Source organism: Trichomonas vaginalis, chromosome IV (assembly GCF_026262505.1).
Source record: "Trichomonas vaginalis G3 chromosome IV, whole genome shotgun sequence".
NCBI classification, from domain to species: domain Eukaryota; phylum Parabasalia; order Trichomonadida; family Trichomonadidae; genus Trichomonas; species Trichomonas vaginalis.
Window position 1 is genome coordinate 23926036 of NC_067206.1, and position 15826 is coordinate 23941861.

At 30.7% G+C, this 15826-nt stretch overlaps 5 protein-coding genes and 1 pseudogene across 6 annotated transcripts, besides 4 other annotated features; all 6 read right to left on the reverse strand.

The window, feature by feature from the left end:
• Positions 1–7088: part of a mobile genetic element that runs on past the window's edge.
• Positions 2052–3466, reverse strand: TVAGG3_0156820 (phage tail repeat-like family; the record flags this gene model as incomplete). The annotated part of the gene is made up of 1 exon (XM_051224820.1): positions 2052–3466. A coding segment is annotated over one exon (1415 nt), but the record flags the coding sequence as incomplete, so codon positions are not given.
• On the reverse strand, positions 4697–5369 carry TVAGG3_0156830 (annotated as a pseudogene). The gene has a single exon. A coding segment is annotated over exon 1 (673 nt).
• Positions 7089–8146: 1058 nt separating the features above from the next.
• TVAGG3_0156840 (uncharacterized protein) lies at positions 8147–8877 on the reverse strand (the record flags this gene model as incomplete). Its single annotated transcript, XM_051224821.1, has 1 exon — positions 8147–8877. A coding segment is annotated over one exon (731 nt), but the record flags the coding sequence as incomplete, so codon positions are not given.
• A 309-nt stretch (positions 8878–9186) lies between these two features.
• On the reverse strand, positions 9187–9423 carry TVAGG3_0156850 (N-acetylmuramoyl-l-alanine amidase family; the record flags this gene model as incomplete). The annotated part of the gene is made up of 1 exon (XM_001295343.1): positions 9187–9423. One exon carries the CDS (start codon positions 9421–9423, stop codon positions 9187–9189), a length of 237 nt encoding a protein of 78 aa, XP_001295344.1.
• Positions 9424–12085: 2662 nt separating this feature from the next.
• Positions 12086–13884: a mobile genetic element.
• Positions 12488–13563, reverse strand: TVAGG3_0156870 (MULE transposase domain-containing protein; the record flags this gene model as incomplete). The annotated part of the gene is made up of 1 exon (XM_001293497.2): positions 12488–13563. A coding segment is annotated over one exon (1076 nt), but the record flags the coding sequence as incomplete, so codon positions are not given.
• A 12-nt stretch (positions 13885–13896) lies between the features above and the next one.
• Positions 13897–14502: a terminal%2Cinverted (terminal inverted repeat of Maverick-1C transposon ID:TVAGG3_0156880).
• Positions 13897–15826: part of a mobile genetic element that runs on past the window's edge.
• Positions 14503–14940, reverse strand: TVAGG3_0156890 (protein of unknown function, DUF4107 family; the record flags this gene model as incomplete). Its single annotated transcript, XM_001293496.1, has 1 exon — positions 14503–14940. One exon carries the CDS (start codon positions 14938–14940, stop codon positions 14503–14505), a length of 438 nt encoding a protein of 145 aa, XP_001293497.1.

Sequence of the window (15826 nt, forward strand, 5' to 3'; positions counted from 1 at the left end):
GAATGAAATATTTGTTTCCACAATCTACAAAACGAATTACACGTGATAAATCCTCATTACTTCAGAACTGTTTTTATACTGATGATTTTCAGCCTTGCGTCTAATATCTGTTATCAAAAACGAGTCCATCAAGTTTGATATCAAATGTTATTTTTGGCTTACGTAATAAGGCAAAACGTATTCATCATAATATTCCTTTTGATAAAGTTTTAGAATCTTCACTAAAACAAATGGAGAAGTCATTAAATGTGCATATCTACTACGTGCTTTTTCAAAAATTACTTTTAGCATTTTCTGTTAAACTGCAGAAGTTATAAACGTTATCGTATGCTTCATTAATTAAATGATCCGGTAATGAATTAATAGCTTGAAACAGTGTGAATAATGTTATTTCTTTTTCTAAATTCATGTTTCCACCATCATTATGTACTTCAAAATCACAGATGCCATCAACTATGCTCTGGGCAAGTTTATCGTCAATGTTTACATCTTTGTTTTCATTCATGATATTCTTTATTTCTTCGTTCTTCTGTTCAACTCTTACCTTAATATTCAAATCATTTAATATATCGTTTACTGTTCTGGTTAATGTTGAATCATAACTTCCAGAATGAATGAGTATGTATTGATTGGTTCTGATGCATTCTTGCGAACTCTTGAATCACCATAACTACTAATGAACGCTTTGAATCATCCATAGAAGTCATTATGTCAATATCATAATCATTGCAGGAATAACATTTAATCATTCTGTTTCGAAACTGCATAGAAGAAATTAGTGTTGCAATAAATGTGAAGACCTCCTGAAGCGGTTTTAACGATAACATCTTTATCCGAAAGTTTTGATAAAATATCTTTTCTAACTGTTTCTTTAAGTTCATCATTGTACGATTTATTGATATCAATATCTATAATCGTTAAATTTGAAATTTTATTTACTAATAAAGCCATACCAGTTTTCCTTCCTCTTCCTCCATCATGTTTGAGGTAGTTATGTAAATCAATCTTGTTTTCACCAATTCTTTCGTTGAGGGTTTTAGTTTCTGCCACAACTAATTCCTCAGCTAATGAATCAATAACTTGTTCATCAGAAATGATAAAGTTGCTGTTGTTGTTTGTTGCTGTCATTTATATAGGAATAAAAAAATAAAAATAATTTTAAAACTAACTTTATTTTTGGGCTGCATCAAATTTTCGTAAATGTTGTCAAAATGTCATGTTGTCACATTTTTTCAGAGAAGTTAAATGACCTGGTGACACATGGTGACCTGGTGACACCTTCAGTTCTTCAAAAATAAGTCATAACTGCCTTCCTCCTGTGATGTTGTCAAAATGTCATGTTGTCACATTTTTTCAGAGAAGTTAAATGACCTGGTGACACATGGTGACCTGGTGACACCTTCAGTTCTTCAAAAATAATTAATTATTGAATAACCTAAATCATTTACTCACAATATTTTTGTACAAAACGACCCCAAGCTTTTAACTTCTTTTCTGCAGTTCATCCATTACTTCATTACCTAATTAATTACAAACATAAAATATATTTAGTTCATTCGGTAAGCCCAGACCTTTGGGTCAAGCACATTCATTGAACTCTATACCATGCGAATACAGTCATAAATGGTGGCATGTAATCTTTACTTTGTCCCGTTGTTTGTGTATATCCTGAAACGAAATGTGTATGGTTTCCTTCTCCCTGAGTGTCACTCCAGTAACAATTTATGGCAAACTTAACGTCGTCTTTAACATCATATCCTTTACCTTTTCATTCCTGACCAATCCCAATATCTATGCTTATGCCAACCTGCTTGAGATGTACTTAAATCTATGTAGTGACTGTGTGCAGGTAAATTTTCACCTGAAATCGTTTACTTCCCCCTGTTTCCTTTGAAGAGTTTGCACAATACAAAAACCTGTCAACTATTTGTTCCCATGCACCAACACCAAACATTACTTGAGGACCTCTTGCATCCATAGATGTATAAATAGAACCTACTGGGTTCATTAAATCAAACATATGAGATATTATAGGATTGTCTCTTTTGAACTTAAAATATAGTGTAACTATTTCAGGTTTCTTCTGGTTTGTGTCAGAATATTTTTTATAATATAATCTTATGTTTTCAGGGTAGGTAAAATCTTGACTATAATATTTATTTCTGTCATCTGTATAATAATATACTATTCTCGTTTTTTCTATTGCATTATATCTTTTATATCTATAATAATCTAAATATAATGTTAGCTTTTGTTCATCTACATGTGGTGTTCTGTCGTCATCTCCATAGTCATAATAATATGGTGCTGGAGCTGGGTCAGCCAACGTCATATCTGCCATTTCATAAACTCTTAAATATTTCTTTTGTTCGTCTCCATATAAGTTTAAGTAGCAGTTGTTGTCTAATGGAACTTTAACTTGTGTACCATTATTCTTTATATAGCCTACATACATTTCATTGTTATTTTTCGGAATGAGTTTATACCGTATACCATTTTTTAAGGAGTGTACAAACTCCCATCTAAAATATTTGTTTTCTTCATAGACAGAAACATCCCTAACAATAGTTTCAATATTTTTTGTTGTTCCTATCAAACTTTGGTATATTTCGTTAACATATGTTTTATCCACCTTCTTCTCTAACTCATCGTTAACATATTCCTTATCCGCTTTCTTCTCTAACTCATCGTTAACATAAGTTTTATCCGCTTTAAGGTCTAAACATCCTGAAACCCATCCTGTATCAGCTTTAACTTTAAAAGTCTCCAATGTCCATTCATGATACCATTCAACCCTTTCTTTAATTTCTTTATCTTTTTCATCAACGTAAACCAAATTTGCCTTCTTATTTAATTCACTAGCCACATATTCCTTATCCGCTTTCTTCTCTAACTCATCGTTAACATAAGTTTTATCCGCTTTAAGGTCTAAACATCCTGAAACCCATCCTGTATCAGCTTTAACTTTAAAAGTCTCCAATGTCCATTCATGATACCATTCAACCCTTTCTTTAATTTCTTTATCTTTTTCATCAACGTAAACCAAATTTGCCTTCTTATTTAACTCACTAGCCACATATTCCTTATCTGCTTTCTTCATTATGTCATTTAGGAAACCTTCTATGAATTCCTCATTTAAATTAAATCTTCCAATCTTCAAAACTTTAGGAAATGCATTTAATGCGTAATATCTCTGTTCTTCTGGTGGAATTGATGTTATATCATCCGTTATACCTTTAATTTTTGAATTCATAAATAAAATTTCTTTTATATTTGATATCACCGCACCACCTTTGCAAACGAATTCGAAATGGTCATTTTTCAATACTATCTCCAAATCTCCATATTTCAACCTTTGCGTTTGTTCTGCCGTCTTTGAATTATATGCATATATGGCGTATGTAATGGTCTGAGGGACCTGGGTGCTTTGTGCCTTAAGTTGTTGTGGTTGCTGTTGTTTAATCATTTATTATGATTTAAAAATAAATATTTAATCTGTTATCTCATCACCTATTTTTTCTATTTGAAATTGCCATAATATTTCATTCATGAATTCTAAATCACAATCAAATAGGTCAGTTATTCTAAATTTAATATTTGATAAATCTTTTGAATGAAGAATAAATGAATTCCCGGATAATTGAAACGGATATGATAAAGAAAATGTGTTTAAGTTGATGGATAAAATGTTTTGTATTGATGGGTAAGAGTTAGGGTCTAATGTTTGATGTGAAAATCTCATTGGGGTATTAACTTTATCACATTTGATTAAAATGAAATTGGAACCAGTGTCAGAATACAAAACATCCCCAACATCTTTTTCAAAATTTAATATCCCCAACAATGAACGAAGATGAGGAGTACAAAATTTAATTTTCAGCGGAAATTTAATAAGGTTATTTATTTCATCAAGTTCAAAAAGTTTATCGGGTTTTGATTTAAAATTTTCTTCATACCATACGATAAATGATTCATTTAAATAACTTAAAATCGTGTTAATATCCCATTTCGCTATCACATTATTTATATACATATCATACGTTTTTTCATGGTCATCTTTAATAAATGATATATAATCTGAAGGGTCTAAAAGAATGGGATTAAATTTACCACTCACAGAAACGAGAGTAACATTATAAATTCCGCTAACTGTTAAATTTAATTCACAGTTATTATTCGAAATAATATTGATAATTGACATTTTTATTACGATTAAAAATATGGTAAAGCGTTATTTTCCAGTGATAAATAAAACTAGAATAAGATTACCTCAAGAATTCATAAATTCAACGAATAAGAAATTCATTCATGTTATAAATTTTAGTGTTTTTCAGAAAATATGAGTCAGTGTCATATTCATCAACAGGTTATATTTCACTTCATTCAAATTTAGTTCAATCAAACCCATATAATGACCATTTCATAAGATTTTCAGATGGTATTAAAAATGTAATTGATAGATTAAAATATGAACAGATTGACAATATCGAATTTTTGGAATTTTGGTTTAAATATCCTGATGGAAAAAAGATTGAAGTTAAAGATAAAGCTGATACTATAACAAAAACAATTACAATGACCGATCCAGATAGTGGGAACAAAAAGAAATAAAACAAACGATAGAAACTGGTGAAAGGTCAATTATTATCGATTATGATTCAAAGGATTATTATTCGATAATGTTAATGCTTGAATATTAAATAGCCTTAACAAAGAATTTTTCAAGTGATATTTTATATTCATCAACTATTTTATTGTATATGTTATTATAAGTTAAATGAAGTTCAGTTGTTGTTCCATTCTTTGATATCTTAATTGTGCTAATATCCTTTATAGGATTTATTTTTGCAACTGTTCCGCAGCATGAAAACCTCATCATCTATGAAAAATTGAATCTTAACGTCTGAATCTTGAACATCACAAAGAATGGCGATAATGTGAATTAATGATTCATAAGGTAAAATAATTAAACCAGATTGGTCAATTAAATTTATTATTGAATCATAATTATTAATTATTATATCACGGTAAATTTTCATTAATTCAGAATTAATGTCTATTTTATATGGGTTCTCGATGTTTGATGAAAGAGGTGGGGGGTATGTTGGATAAGTGGGAATTTCAACAGGTTCTTTACCGGGTTCAGATAAAATGATTGAGTCTCCATTCTCATGGTTTTCTTCATTCTCCTCATTCTTCGGTAAGTCACGAGTTAATAAATTTGGTTGAGTTGCTGACCTTGTTAATTCAGGGCTAACATTAACTTTAACATTTTGAATAATTCGTGATTTATCATCATTTACGTTATAACCAACCGTAATCTCTGCTTTTGCGTTTGTGTTCTTTTGACTAGTGAAACGTCTTCTCATTTATAATCGAATAAAAAAAAAGAAAAATATATTTAAAGTTTTATTTAGTTGTTACGGTAATATCCCAAGGTTCATCATTGTTTGCTTATACTTTCTTTGTAACTGCACCAATTATGTTATTGATATTGCTTTGAGTTTCTTCCAGTCTTATTTTATCATTTACAATATCTTTAATCATTTCATTACATGCATTCTTAAAACCATCTGATTTTTCTAATTTACGTCTATCACTTTCTTTAATTAAATCAAAGTTATAACCTTGTTGAGAATAAAGTGGTTTCTTTATCAATTCCTTGAACGCTTCTGAAAGTGAAGATGAAGAAATTCTTGCCACTTGAATTGGTTTAAATTCTGCTTTCATTGCTTCTTTCTGTTCATTGAACACTGGATCGAATAAAGCAACTTTAAAGAATTTCTTAGCTGGAATTTCAGGTCTAATATTGCATATTGACCATCAAACTGGTTAGAATATCGTGGTAATCCATCCGGTCCCTCTTGAATAGCATTTAATTCTTCATTGAAATAAGAATATGGATTATGACGGTATGAATTAATTGGACCATTTTCACCTTCTCCAATGTATTGTTTAACAGCTTTTCCATTTTCATCAAATTGCATAGGATAACGTTCATTATATGCTTTACGTTTAGGATAATCCGTCATGTTAATTTATACCCATTTATGACTTTAATATTACCTTGACCATCAGTAACGAAAACTTCATTTATACCATCGGTTTTCCATTTGGACCCGTAATGTCTGCTTCGTGTGCTTCCCAATTTGGTCCATGACGTTTGGCATATGCTTGAGCTTCTGGTAATGTTAAAACGTTTCTCATTTGTTTAACATCCTTTTTGAAGACCGGCAACAATGTGGACTAATTCTTTCATTCCGTCTGGAACTTTCATAGTTCTATTATATGACCCTTTTTGTTTGTCCTTGTTTTAATGGAACCTGTAGAAGATTTGCAATTTCTGTCATGTTTAATTATAAATAAAAAATAAAAATTAATTATAAAAAGTTAATCAAATTTAATGGAACCTTTATTTAAATCAACTATATATTTTTCCATGTTCCTAATTGTTGATATTGTGTGTAAAGTTCATTAATGCTCATTGGTAAATTCACTTGATAAAGCATAACGTTCAACTGTTGACGACTAAACCCACTGAAAATGAAAAGGGTGGACAGGTTTGATTTAATGTTTGTGCTTAATGCTTTGAAGTATTGAACAGCATAGAAGAATGAACACTGAATGTGTCGACATTGAGTTAATAACTGATTAAAATATGATTTCTCATTTGTTATTAGTTTTGATTTCACTGCATCATCTAGAAAAATGAGTGAATGCAAAAATTCTCTATCAAAATTTGAAATAGAAAGTGTTTCAAATAATTCATCCGTTGTTTATCAATAATTTTATCCTCTAATCCTTGCTTCTTGATTGTATTATATAATTCTTTATACATTAAAAGTTTTTTAAATAATCTTCTGCTTCTTCTTGTGATAAATAAATAATTGGAATTTTGATTAAATGCTTTAAAGATTCAAATGTATCATCTGAAGGTGAACCTGAACGGTTGATATAAATTAACACATGTGAATAGGGGGAAGTGTTAGCAATAATGATAATTTGTTTTAATATCGTTAATGTTTTACCTTTATTTTGTTTACCAATTGCGCAGTGATTGAATTTAAGTAACATTCAGAATATGGAATTTTCATTAATTTTTCCTTAGATAGAGCATTTCTATTATCACTCAATTTCATTAATCATATCATTCTACGTAATGTATTATATACTCCTGCTAATTCTTCATAAGGAGTGGATGAATTTAAATTCATTTAATCAAAAATAAATTTATAATTTTAAACATTTCTATTCATCAATATTTCATCATATGAACTTCTATACTGTGGTGTACCTGTTGGATGATATTTTCAAACAACCTTCGGTCGGTGTCCATGTCCAATACGTAGTCTAGTAAACCAAACCTGAGGAGGATTTGTCACCTTTGAACAGTAAGTGTCATTTCACCCTGAATGATTGGATAAGCTTTCACTTGTACTGTAACTTGTGAGTTGAAAGTTTCTAATCCATCAAAGAATATACCCGCTCCATCACGTTGAACTGGAATAGTGCATAAGAATGAAGTTTGGTCTTTCCATGTTCTAGCTAATGGCGTGCCATTATCATCATTCAGTGGTCTAGTTAATGAGTCCTCGTATTCTTCGTGCATTCATTCACTCCATCTAAATCAGAAGCTTGAAGCATACGTGTAAAGAATATGTCACCCACTGTGGTCATCGCTTGATCGGGGAAGTTTCTGGAATCTATAGTGACCTGAAGACCTCGAAGCATTGGATTTTCTAAAACTGTTCTTTGCATTGCATTCTTCGGAAATGTTAACACAACATCTGTAACATTATGAAGAGCGTATGAGAAATCTGAGCTAATACCTTCAGGAGTGATGCAACCTCCATTTAGTGAACGAACGTCAATATGTTGAGCTGGAATCATGAATGGATCTTCCTTACTGAATAAACGTGGTATTGCTTTAACTGATTCTTCAATTAAACCGTATCCTGGTGTAATGCATTTATCCTCTAAAACTTCCATCTTTGTGCATGAAATAATAACGTCATCAACTGTTGCGTCAGCAGATGTAGCGGCTAAGCTTGTAATTAATTTGGCAGGAAGTCCGATTTGTTGGAATTTGCGATCATATTTATAAACATGATTCATAATCTTTTCATAATTTTCATCAGTTATCTTTTCATAAACGTAATTTTGTAAATCAGCAACTCTTAACGGGTCAACCTGACAAAATACTAAAGTATCCCTGAAAACATAATATTTAAGAATGATTTCACCAAATGATTTAGGATAATCATCGAACGCCTGAAATGCTAACAAATCATTTACCGGAATAATCATATCAAAAGTGATATCAACTTCTTCATTTGCTTTCTTGAAAACTTCTGAAGGGTCAATATATTTACCACATACTGAGTTATCATATTTTTGAACATTATTATATAACGAATGAACAAACTTTTTAACTTTCCTTTCTGATTTTGGTTTATATGTTGCAAATGCGAAAGATTCACGGGCGCAATCCATCTGAAGATAACCGGCATCACCTCTTTCAGTTTCTACTTCTAATTGTTTAAAGCTTTGATTTGATGATTTGTAACCAACGAATAAACGCATGCATTTAAAAGCGGCATCACATGTGAAAGCTTTATTTGAAACTAGAGTTGCTTTAACTTTGCGTTTAATATATGTGTCACCTAATTGGTTCACATCATGAGCCGGATTTGTAATTCTTAAATGAGTTTGTTTATCATCAAAATATGGAGCATCAGAGTCATAGCATGAACTTTCAAGTTCTCTATAATATCTTCTACCGTCATTCTTTGCGAATATTTCATTTATCTTTTCGAATGAATGAAACACATTTCCATTAATCGGTTTAGTGTTTGGCACCAAATAGTTAGTCGTCATTTATTAATAAATAAAAAATCAAAATTAAAAGATGAAAATGAATTTTTAATTTTAATGAAATAATCAACTATGGCTGCAGGTATATTTAAGAAACTGTGGGATAGAGTAAAAAGAGGAGCGCATAAAGTTTGGGAAACAATGAAAAAAGGAGCAAATTGGATATTTAAGAATAAAGAAGCAATTAGTGACGTTGCTGAATCAATAACGCCAAAAGCTGCCCCAATAAGAGAAATTTTAAATAAAGGAGAAAAAGTTTATCAAAGACTACAACCGATACTAAGATAAAAATAATATTTATTTATTTTTCCACTATCTACCTCCTATTTTATTAAGTATTCCTTCAGCAATTCCACCAACTGCGTTACCTGCTTGTGCTCCCATCGCCGGATTACCTGCTTTAGTACCTAATACTCCACCTATGATAGTTCCCGCCGTTTTCGCTACTGGTGCCAAAAAGTTTGCTACAGGTTTAATAATATTTTTATGAACCCAACCTGCAGCTTTCTTAATTCCATCCCACAGTTTCTTAAAGAATCCTGCAGCCATTTCTGATATAATATTAATTAAAAAATATATTTCATCACTTATATTCTAATTTTTATTTAATGATAAATGAAACCAATTTTAAAAATAAATGAAACAGAGAAGGAAGAAATAAATGAAAGTGGAAATGTTCAACAAAAAATAATCGTTGTTAAACCAATTACTGAAACAAAAATTTTTTCATCTGTTGAAGAATTTAATGACTATTATGCTAATAATAAAAAATTATTTGAAGAATTGACAACATGTAAATTGAATAAAATGTTTAAAGTTGATGGATTCAAAATTTCAAAAATAAAGGGGGTGGTTAGTTTGAAATCTATTCCTCAATCAAGAATCACCTCATTAATGAAAATAGATGATTTAACAAAAAGAATAGAAGAGATTGAAGAAAGAGTAAATCAGATAATTGATTTCATAAATTCAAATAATCATTAGTTTCTTAAAGTTCTATGTTGATTCTGAGACATGAATTTTTAAAGTTTATTTTTTTTATTTCATTATGGTAGTGAATCTTTCATTCATGAAAATAATTATTTCTAATTTCTTTTACTCTCTCGTACATACTAGATTTGAAGAATTCGGAACTTTTACCATAATCTCCTAAATGTTTTCTTATCTTATTGGTTTTCCATTCATTATATGAAACTGAATAAACTTTATCTTTATCTTTGCATCTTTCATCACTTCCAATATATTTATATTTCAATTTTGATTTATTGGTTTCATATTCACTAACGTTTAATAATTCACAGTCTTCCTTTTTAAATAAATGTTTTATGTATTCAGGATTAACAATTCTATAATATTGCTTCCCTTTAAATCTTTGAATATAAACAGGAACACCATCCTCTAAAATTCGATAATCTATTTTATCTGGTTTTACTTGTTGGGTCATTTATGTAAGAATAAAAAAATAAATTATTTTAAAAATAACTTTAATTTTAAAATGATACAAAATCGCTCGATATTGTATGAATTCTTACGTTTACAAAAAAAGTCACACAACCCATCCTATCCTACTACTAAAATAAATGTTATATTATTTAAAGTAATTTTATTATGTAACTATTCCAATCCATTTATTTTAGCTATTGAAATGAATTCTCTGTTACATTCTCCTCCAGGGAAAAATAATTGTTCATGAAGTAATATCCAAAGATCTGAAACATCTAGATAACTCATAACATATATATACTCTAAAAACTATTGATATTGAGAGTAAAATTAATTCATATTATCATAACTATATTATCACAACTTAAAAGTATAACAAGTGGAAAAAGATTTTTCAACCCATATTGAGAGTAAGATTAATTCATATTATCATAACAAGTGGAAAAAGATTTTCAAGCTCATCTAAAAATTTGCCGTCCCCAGCGAGAGGAATTATGGGTTTTTCTCGCAGAGGACGGCAAGGTTTTTAGATGAGCTTAAAAATCAAAAAGTCCAGGTTTGCCAACGACATATAGAATCCATAGAAAGCATATTTCTATTTTACACATAAATCTGAGAAGTCAACAAAGTTATATACGAGAGATTTTTAAATTTGTTTTAAAACCACATATTTTCACAACTGTTATATTTATTTCCTCTTATATATGACTATATTATAGTATAAGCTCAATTTCCATTATTTTTCTAAAGATTCTTATAGTACTATTATAATCTCGGGTTCATCCCATTCAATTTTGAATGCTTTACAAATGGGCTTTCAAATATTGAATTGAAATGGACCTAAGATTTTAACGCGACGATTATTTTTAACCTTAAAAGCAAAGATAAAAGATTTTTATTAAAATAGTAATGCTATACAATAAATGAACATTTTCTGTATAGCTTTTGCTCTTTTGAAGGGAAAGAGATTTTTCTGATCTTCATTTCGAGTATAATAGTTAATGATTAACTGGTAAATGGCTTTCCTTTGGACAGGAATCGATTGGCTTTCTAATTTTGTTTGTTTTGCCTATGATAAATTAGAGATTGCAAGGGAAATGTGTCTAAAAATCTGAAATTTAGAATTGGCAGACCTGGGATAAGTATTTTACAGCAGACGATAACACTTTTTGGTAGAATTGCACGGTCATTACCATAAAAAGAACTGCATCATGGAATTGCCGTTTAAAAATTATAATGTAATCAAAAAAGAAGAATATTATAAGTTACGTGATATAATGGTGATTACCTTGCTGATTTTCCATTAAAAATCTTTACAAGATGCAATTCTTCGAAATTTCATGATAATTTGCATTTATTTCTACGCAGAATATTTTCTCTTCCCATTTCTAATGTGAAAACGAACTCAAAATCATCAGATATTAATAAATCATCTAATTTGACATTATCGTTTTTAATTCAATTTTTATTTTAGTTATTATTAATTAGAATACTATTTTAAACCTATTCATCAAAAATTTTTATTCACAATATTTTCTTTGTCCGGACCCCAAATTTTGAGACTATACTAGAGTCAAAATCTCGAGCACAAAAGTGACATTGAATACTTGTAAGTATTGAATTCCCATGTAAACTATTCATTTCTATCGTTTTTTGTAGTCCACATTTCCTCACTCTCGATTTTACTCATAAAAATATTAAAAAATCACTATACAATATATAAAATATATATTTATATGGTTAAAACAATGTTATTTTTGCGAGATTTGAGTGTGGGACAAACTATCCAGTGTCACTTTTATTAACCTTATTTTAAAAAATTAATAAAATAATAATAAAAATTATTTGAATCTTTTACATTAATTGTTTCTTTTTTAAAAGTACCTTTAAAGTACAATAAACAAGATTTGAATCTATTGATCCTTGTTGCAAACTTGAATATATTGCTTCAAGCATTTTCAAACATTCGACTTTTTTGTTTTCCAATATTTGTTCATGGTCATTAGCTTTTCGTAATATACGAACAACTTTATCACTATTGATTAATTGAACTTTAAATTTAATCAATAATGCTGGAACAACCGTTGTGTATAATTCAACAACAAAATCGTCTAATCGAATATTCCTTCTCTCTGGGAAATAAGAATGCTTGAGAACTTTGAAATGTGACTCACTGACGTTATTAGTCGCGTCACCTCCGTTGCGATAGCGCTTATTCCAACGATCTAAATGATGCCTCCATTGCCTATCGAAGTACTTTTGGGTTTTCGGTTCAGTGGAAAGAATTTCAAGAATTCGATCATAAACTGCATCTAGGTCTGCAGCTTCTTCTTGAGTGAGGTGCTCTGGAACTTCTTCACTTGTTTCAAACGTTTCTTCTTCTGGAATAAATTCAGAATTGTTTGGATCATCAGAAGATTCTCGTGGTAAAAAGATTTGAGAAGGTTGAAATTCATTTTCGATGAATTCTTCTTCATATTGTTCCTCTTCTTCAATTTCTTCTGCTTGAAGTAAGTGAGATTGAGCTGGTTCCTCTCTAGGATTTTCTTCTTCTTGGTTCTGTTCTTCCTCGGGAGATTCTTCTTTAGTATCGAATACTAATAATTTCATTAGATTATAAAATTCTTCAAAATTGTCTCGTGATTTAAACTTATCCGCTTTTCTTAATATGGCGCGAAGGACATGCACGCCACACCAAAGAATATGACAGTTTGGAATACCTCGCTCAATTGCCTCGGCTATTTGTGAGGCGCAGTCCATACTTATCATCTCGGGTTCTCTATTAATATATTGAAAATAACGACAAACACAATATTGAATATTTTCGCTTGTGTCAGGAGAAATAAAGAAATACAAAAAAGGAAAAACAATAGTATGTTCTGTTTTTCCTGTGAGTGCATATAATGGAATGTTAGCCCTTAGAAGTTTATACGTTGAATCGATGTGAAACGTAGAAATTTGGTGACCAAGGGCCTTCGCTTCGAAAGGTGCATATAAAAAAACTAGTTTTCCCGGCTCAGAGATAAATTCAATTAAATCTTCTGGACAACTTTCTTGAACAGATTCGACAAAGATAGCTAAAGAAACTTTTTCATCCGAACTAAAGCGTTTGGAAACAATTTCAGCTCTTTGAGCAAATTTACGTAATGCATCTGGACCTTGTGCAAATATTGAAAGTAACTCTTCGTCTGTATATGAAATATTTAAGTCTTGGAAACACTTAAGTTGAGCTGTAGCATGATTCATATTGTTTTCAAAGTAATGTTTAAGATAATTTCTGACAAATAATGAGGATATTGTTTTTGTTGATTTCGGAGGTGCAGAATGATCATGAGAGTCAGAGTGGATTAGTAGTTCATATTTATCTTGATCTATTATCCGGACTTTGAATTTAGCTTGACATTGTGGATACTTACATTTGTATTCGATCGTGGAGTATTCTTTCCTGCATTTTTGAGAGTAGCCCATGCTAGCTTTTATCTCTTCTTGGATACCAAACTGGAGGAGCTCCATAGTGTTGAATATCACGGGCTCCATACAACAAATTGAATAAGGTATTTCAAAGTTAGTATGGGTTAGTTGGGTATGGTGGCACTGCGAGCCTCCTTACCCATTATATGTGAATTTGACACTTTACAAAACCGTTAACGTATATTTTACAAATCAAACACAAAAACTAACTTAACCTTAAATATTTACAAAGCCGCCAACCACTTCACCTCACTAACGACTTCGCTAACGAACTCACTAATGAAAAAATAAACGTTCTCATAAATTTTCTTCTATATCTTCATCGTCAATGTTAACTCTATTGTAGTCATACTTGAAGTCATAAAGTTTCTCAAGTTTTGAAATGCATAGTCTTGTTAACTTACCTTCATCATCATAAGTTTTTATAAAACTACCATGACAATCTTTATACACAGTCAATGTATAATCTACTGGTCTAGGATGAAGTGTAAAGAACATGTTATACTCAGGAAGGAAGAATAAATGTTTAAATGTATGTTTGTTATATTTTTCGATTTGTATGAGTTGCTTTTGTTCTGTCATTTATATAAAAATAAAATAAAAAATAAACTTAAAAATTAATGATATCACTACCTTCACGCGTATGAAAACATAGCACAAAAATAAATTTAGGTGAAGTGGTGAGATCTCACCTCTTTTTTCACCCTGTTGAATTCATTGCTTTATAACTCTCTTCCTTGGTTTCTTTTTAGTTGCTTTCTTCACGTCCGTCTCCAACTTGACTGTCTTTCTTCTTCGTCCGTAATGATACCAATTACTTCCACCAGTCAATGGGTCAAATGGTCTTTCGTAAGGGTTTCCATACATTCCATAGGGACCATACGGAAGAACTACTGGTGGAGAAGAAACATTTTCTTTAGTTCCATCGAATCTATTTAAATGCATTGTTTCACCTTTCATCTGGTCATTAAAGTCTTTTGCGTGTTTTGCAAACTCATCGTCCTTTCCTAAAGCATTTTCTGACTCAGTCGCAACCAAATTGGATGCTTTATTTATGAGCCCTATTTTATTTAATCTTAACTTCTTTACAACCCAGCCTCCAATCTTCCCTTTATTTGCGTCTAATGTCTTCGAAACCCTTCCTCCACTCATTTTATTTACTGCGTCATAAGCTCCAAGTGCTTTTGCTCCAAATGCTAATGCTTTTGTTCCCATTGCGCCTAAAGCTGCCCAAGCTACCATTTACCCCATATTAAAATCATCTCTCTTCAATATTATCTCATAAAAGTTCTCGTTACTGGAGAAAGTCAATGAAACATAAACGTTCTCATTCATAAACTTCTTTCTTATCTCATCTATACGCTTCAAAATGTCTGAACAATTGCTAACATCTTCTACAACAGTTATTTCATCATGAATGACCTTCAAGAACAAGCTCATTTAATATGCTATTAAAATCATCTCAATAATGAGTCCATCCTTTCCATCTTTAGGTAGCACAACATCTTTCATTGAAGAAGGTTCGACAAGTCTTATGTTAAACTTACTGACAAAGTTTGTTATACTATAATGCTTCGGCGGCGAATACATGTAGTTTGAAAGACATAATATAGATTCTTCAGCAAATTCACTTATACTGGATTTTATAACAATGTTCTCACGAGACCAAATACCACCAATTGACAATCTTGTAAGCAATCCTGCTGAACCTTCTACTGTAAACGTCGATGGTAACATTCCACGAAGGTCATCTATTGACATCTTTGAGTCACTGAATTTAAATATTTTCTTAAAGCAATCGTCATTATCTAACCATGCAATAGCTTTGAAGTTTTCATTCGAATATACATCTGCTTCATTAAATGTAAATCCTGACTTCTTTGCAGAGACGACTTTAAAATCTATTGAGTTTGTTTCAAAATTATATGCTATGGTAACTTCTGAAGGTAATGGATGCCCTTCCGCAGTCAGTTGTTCTCTCACTACCGTTTGAAGCTTTGTATTAAAAACTTTCATGTCATCTCCTGTATCTAAGTTC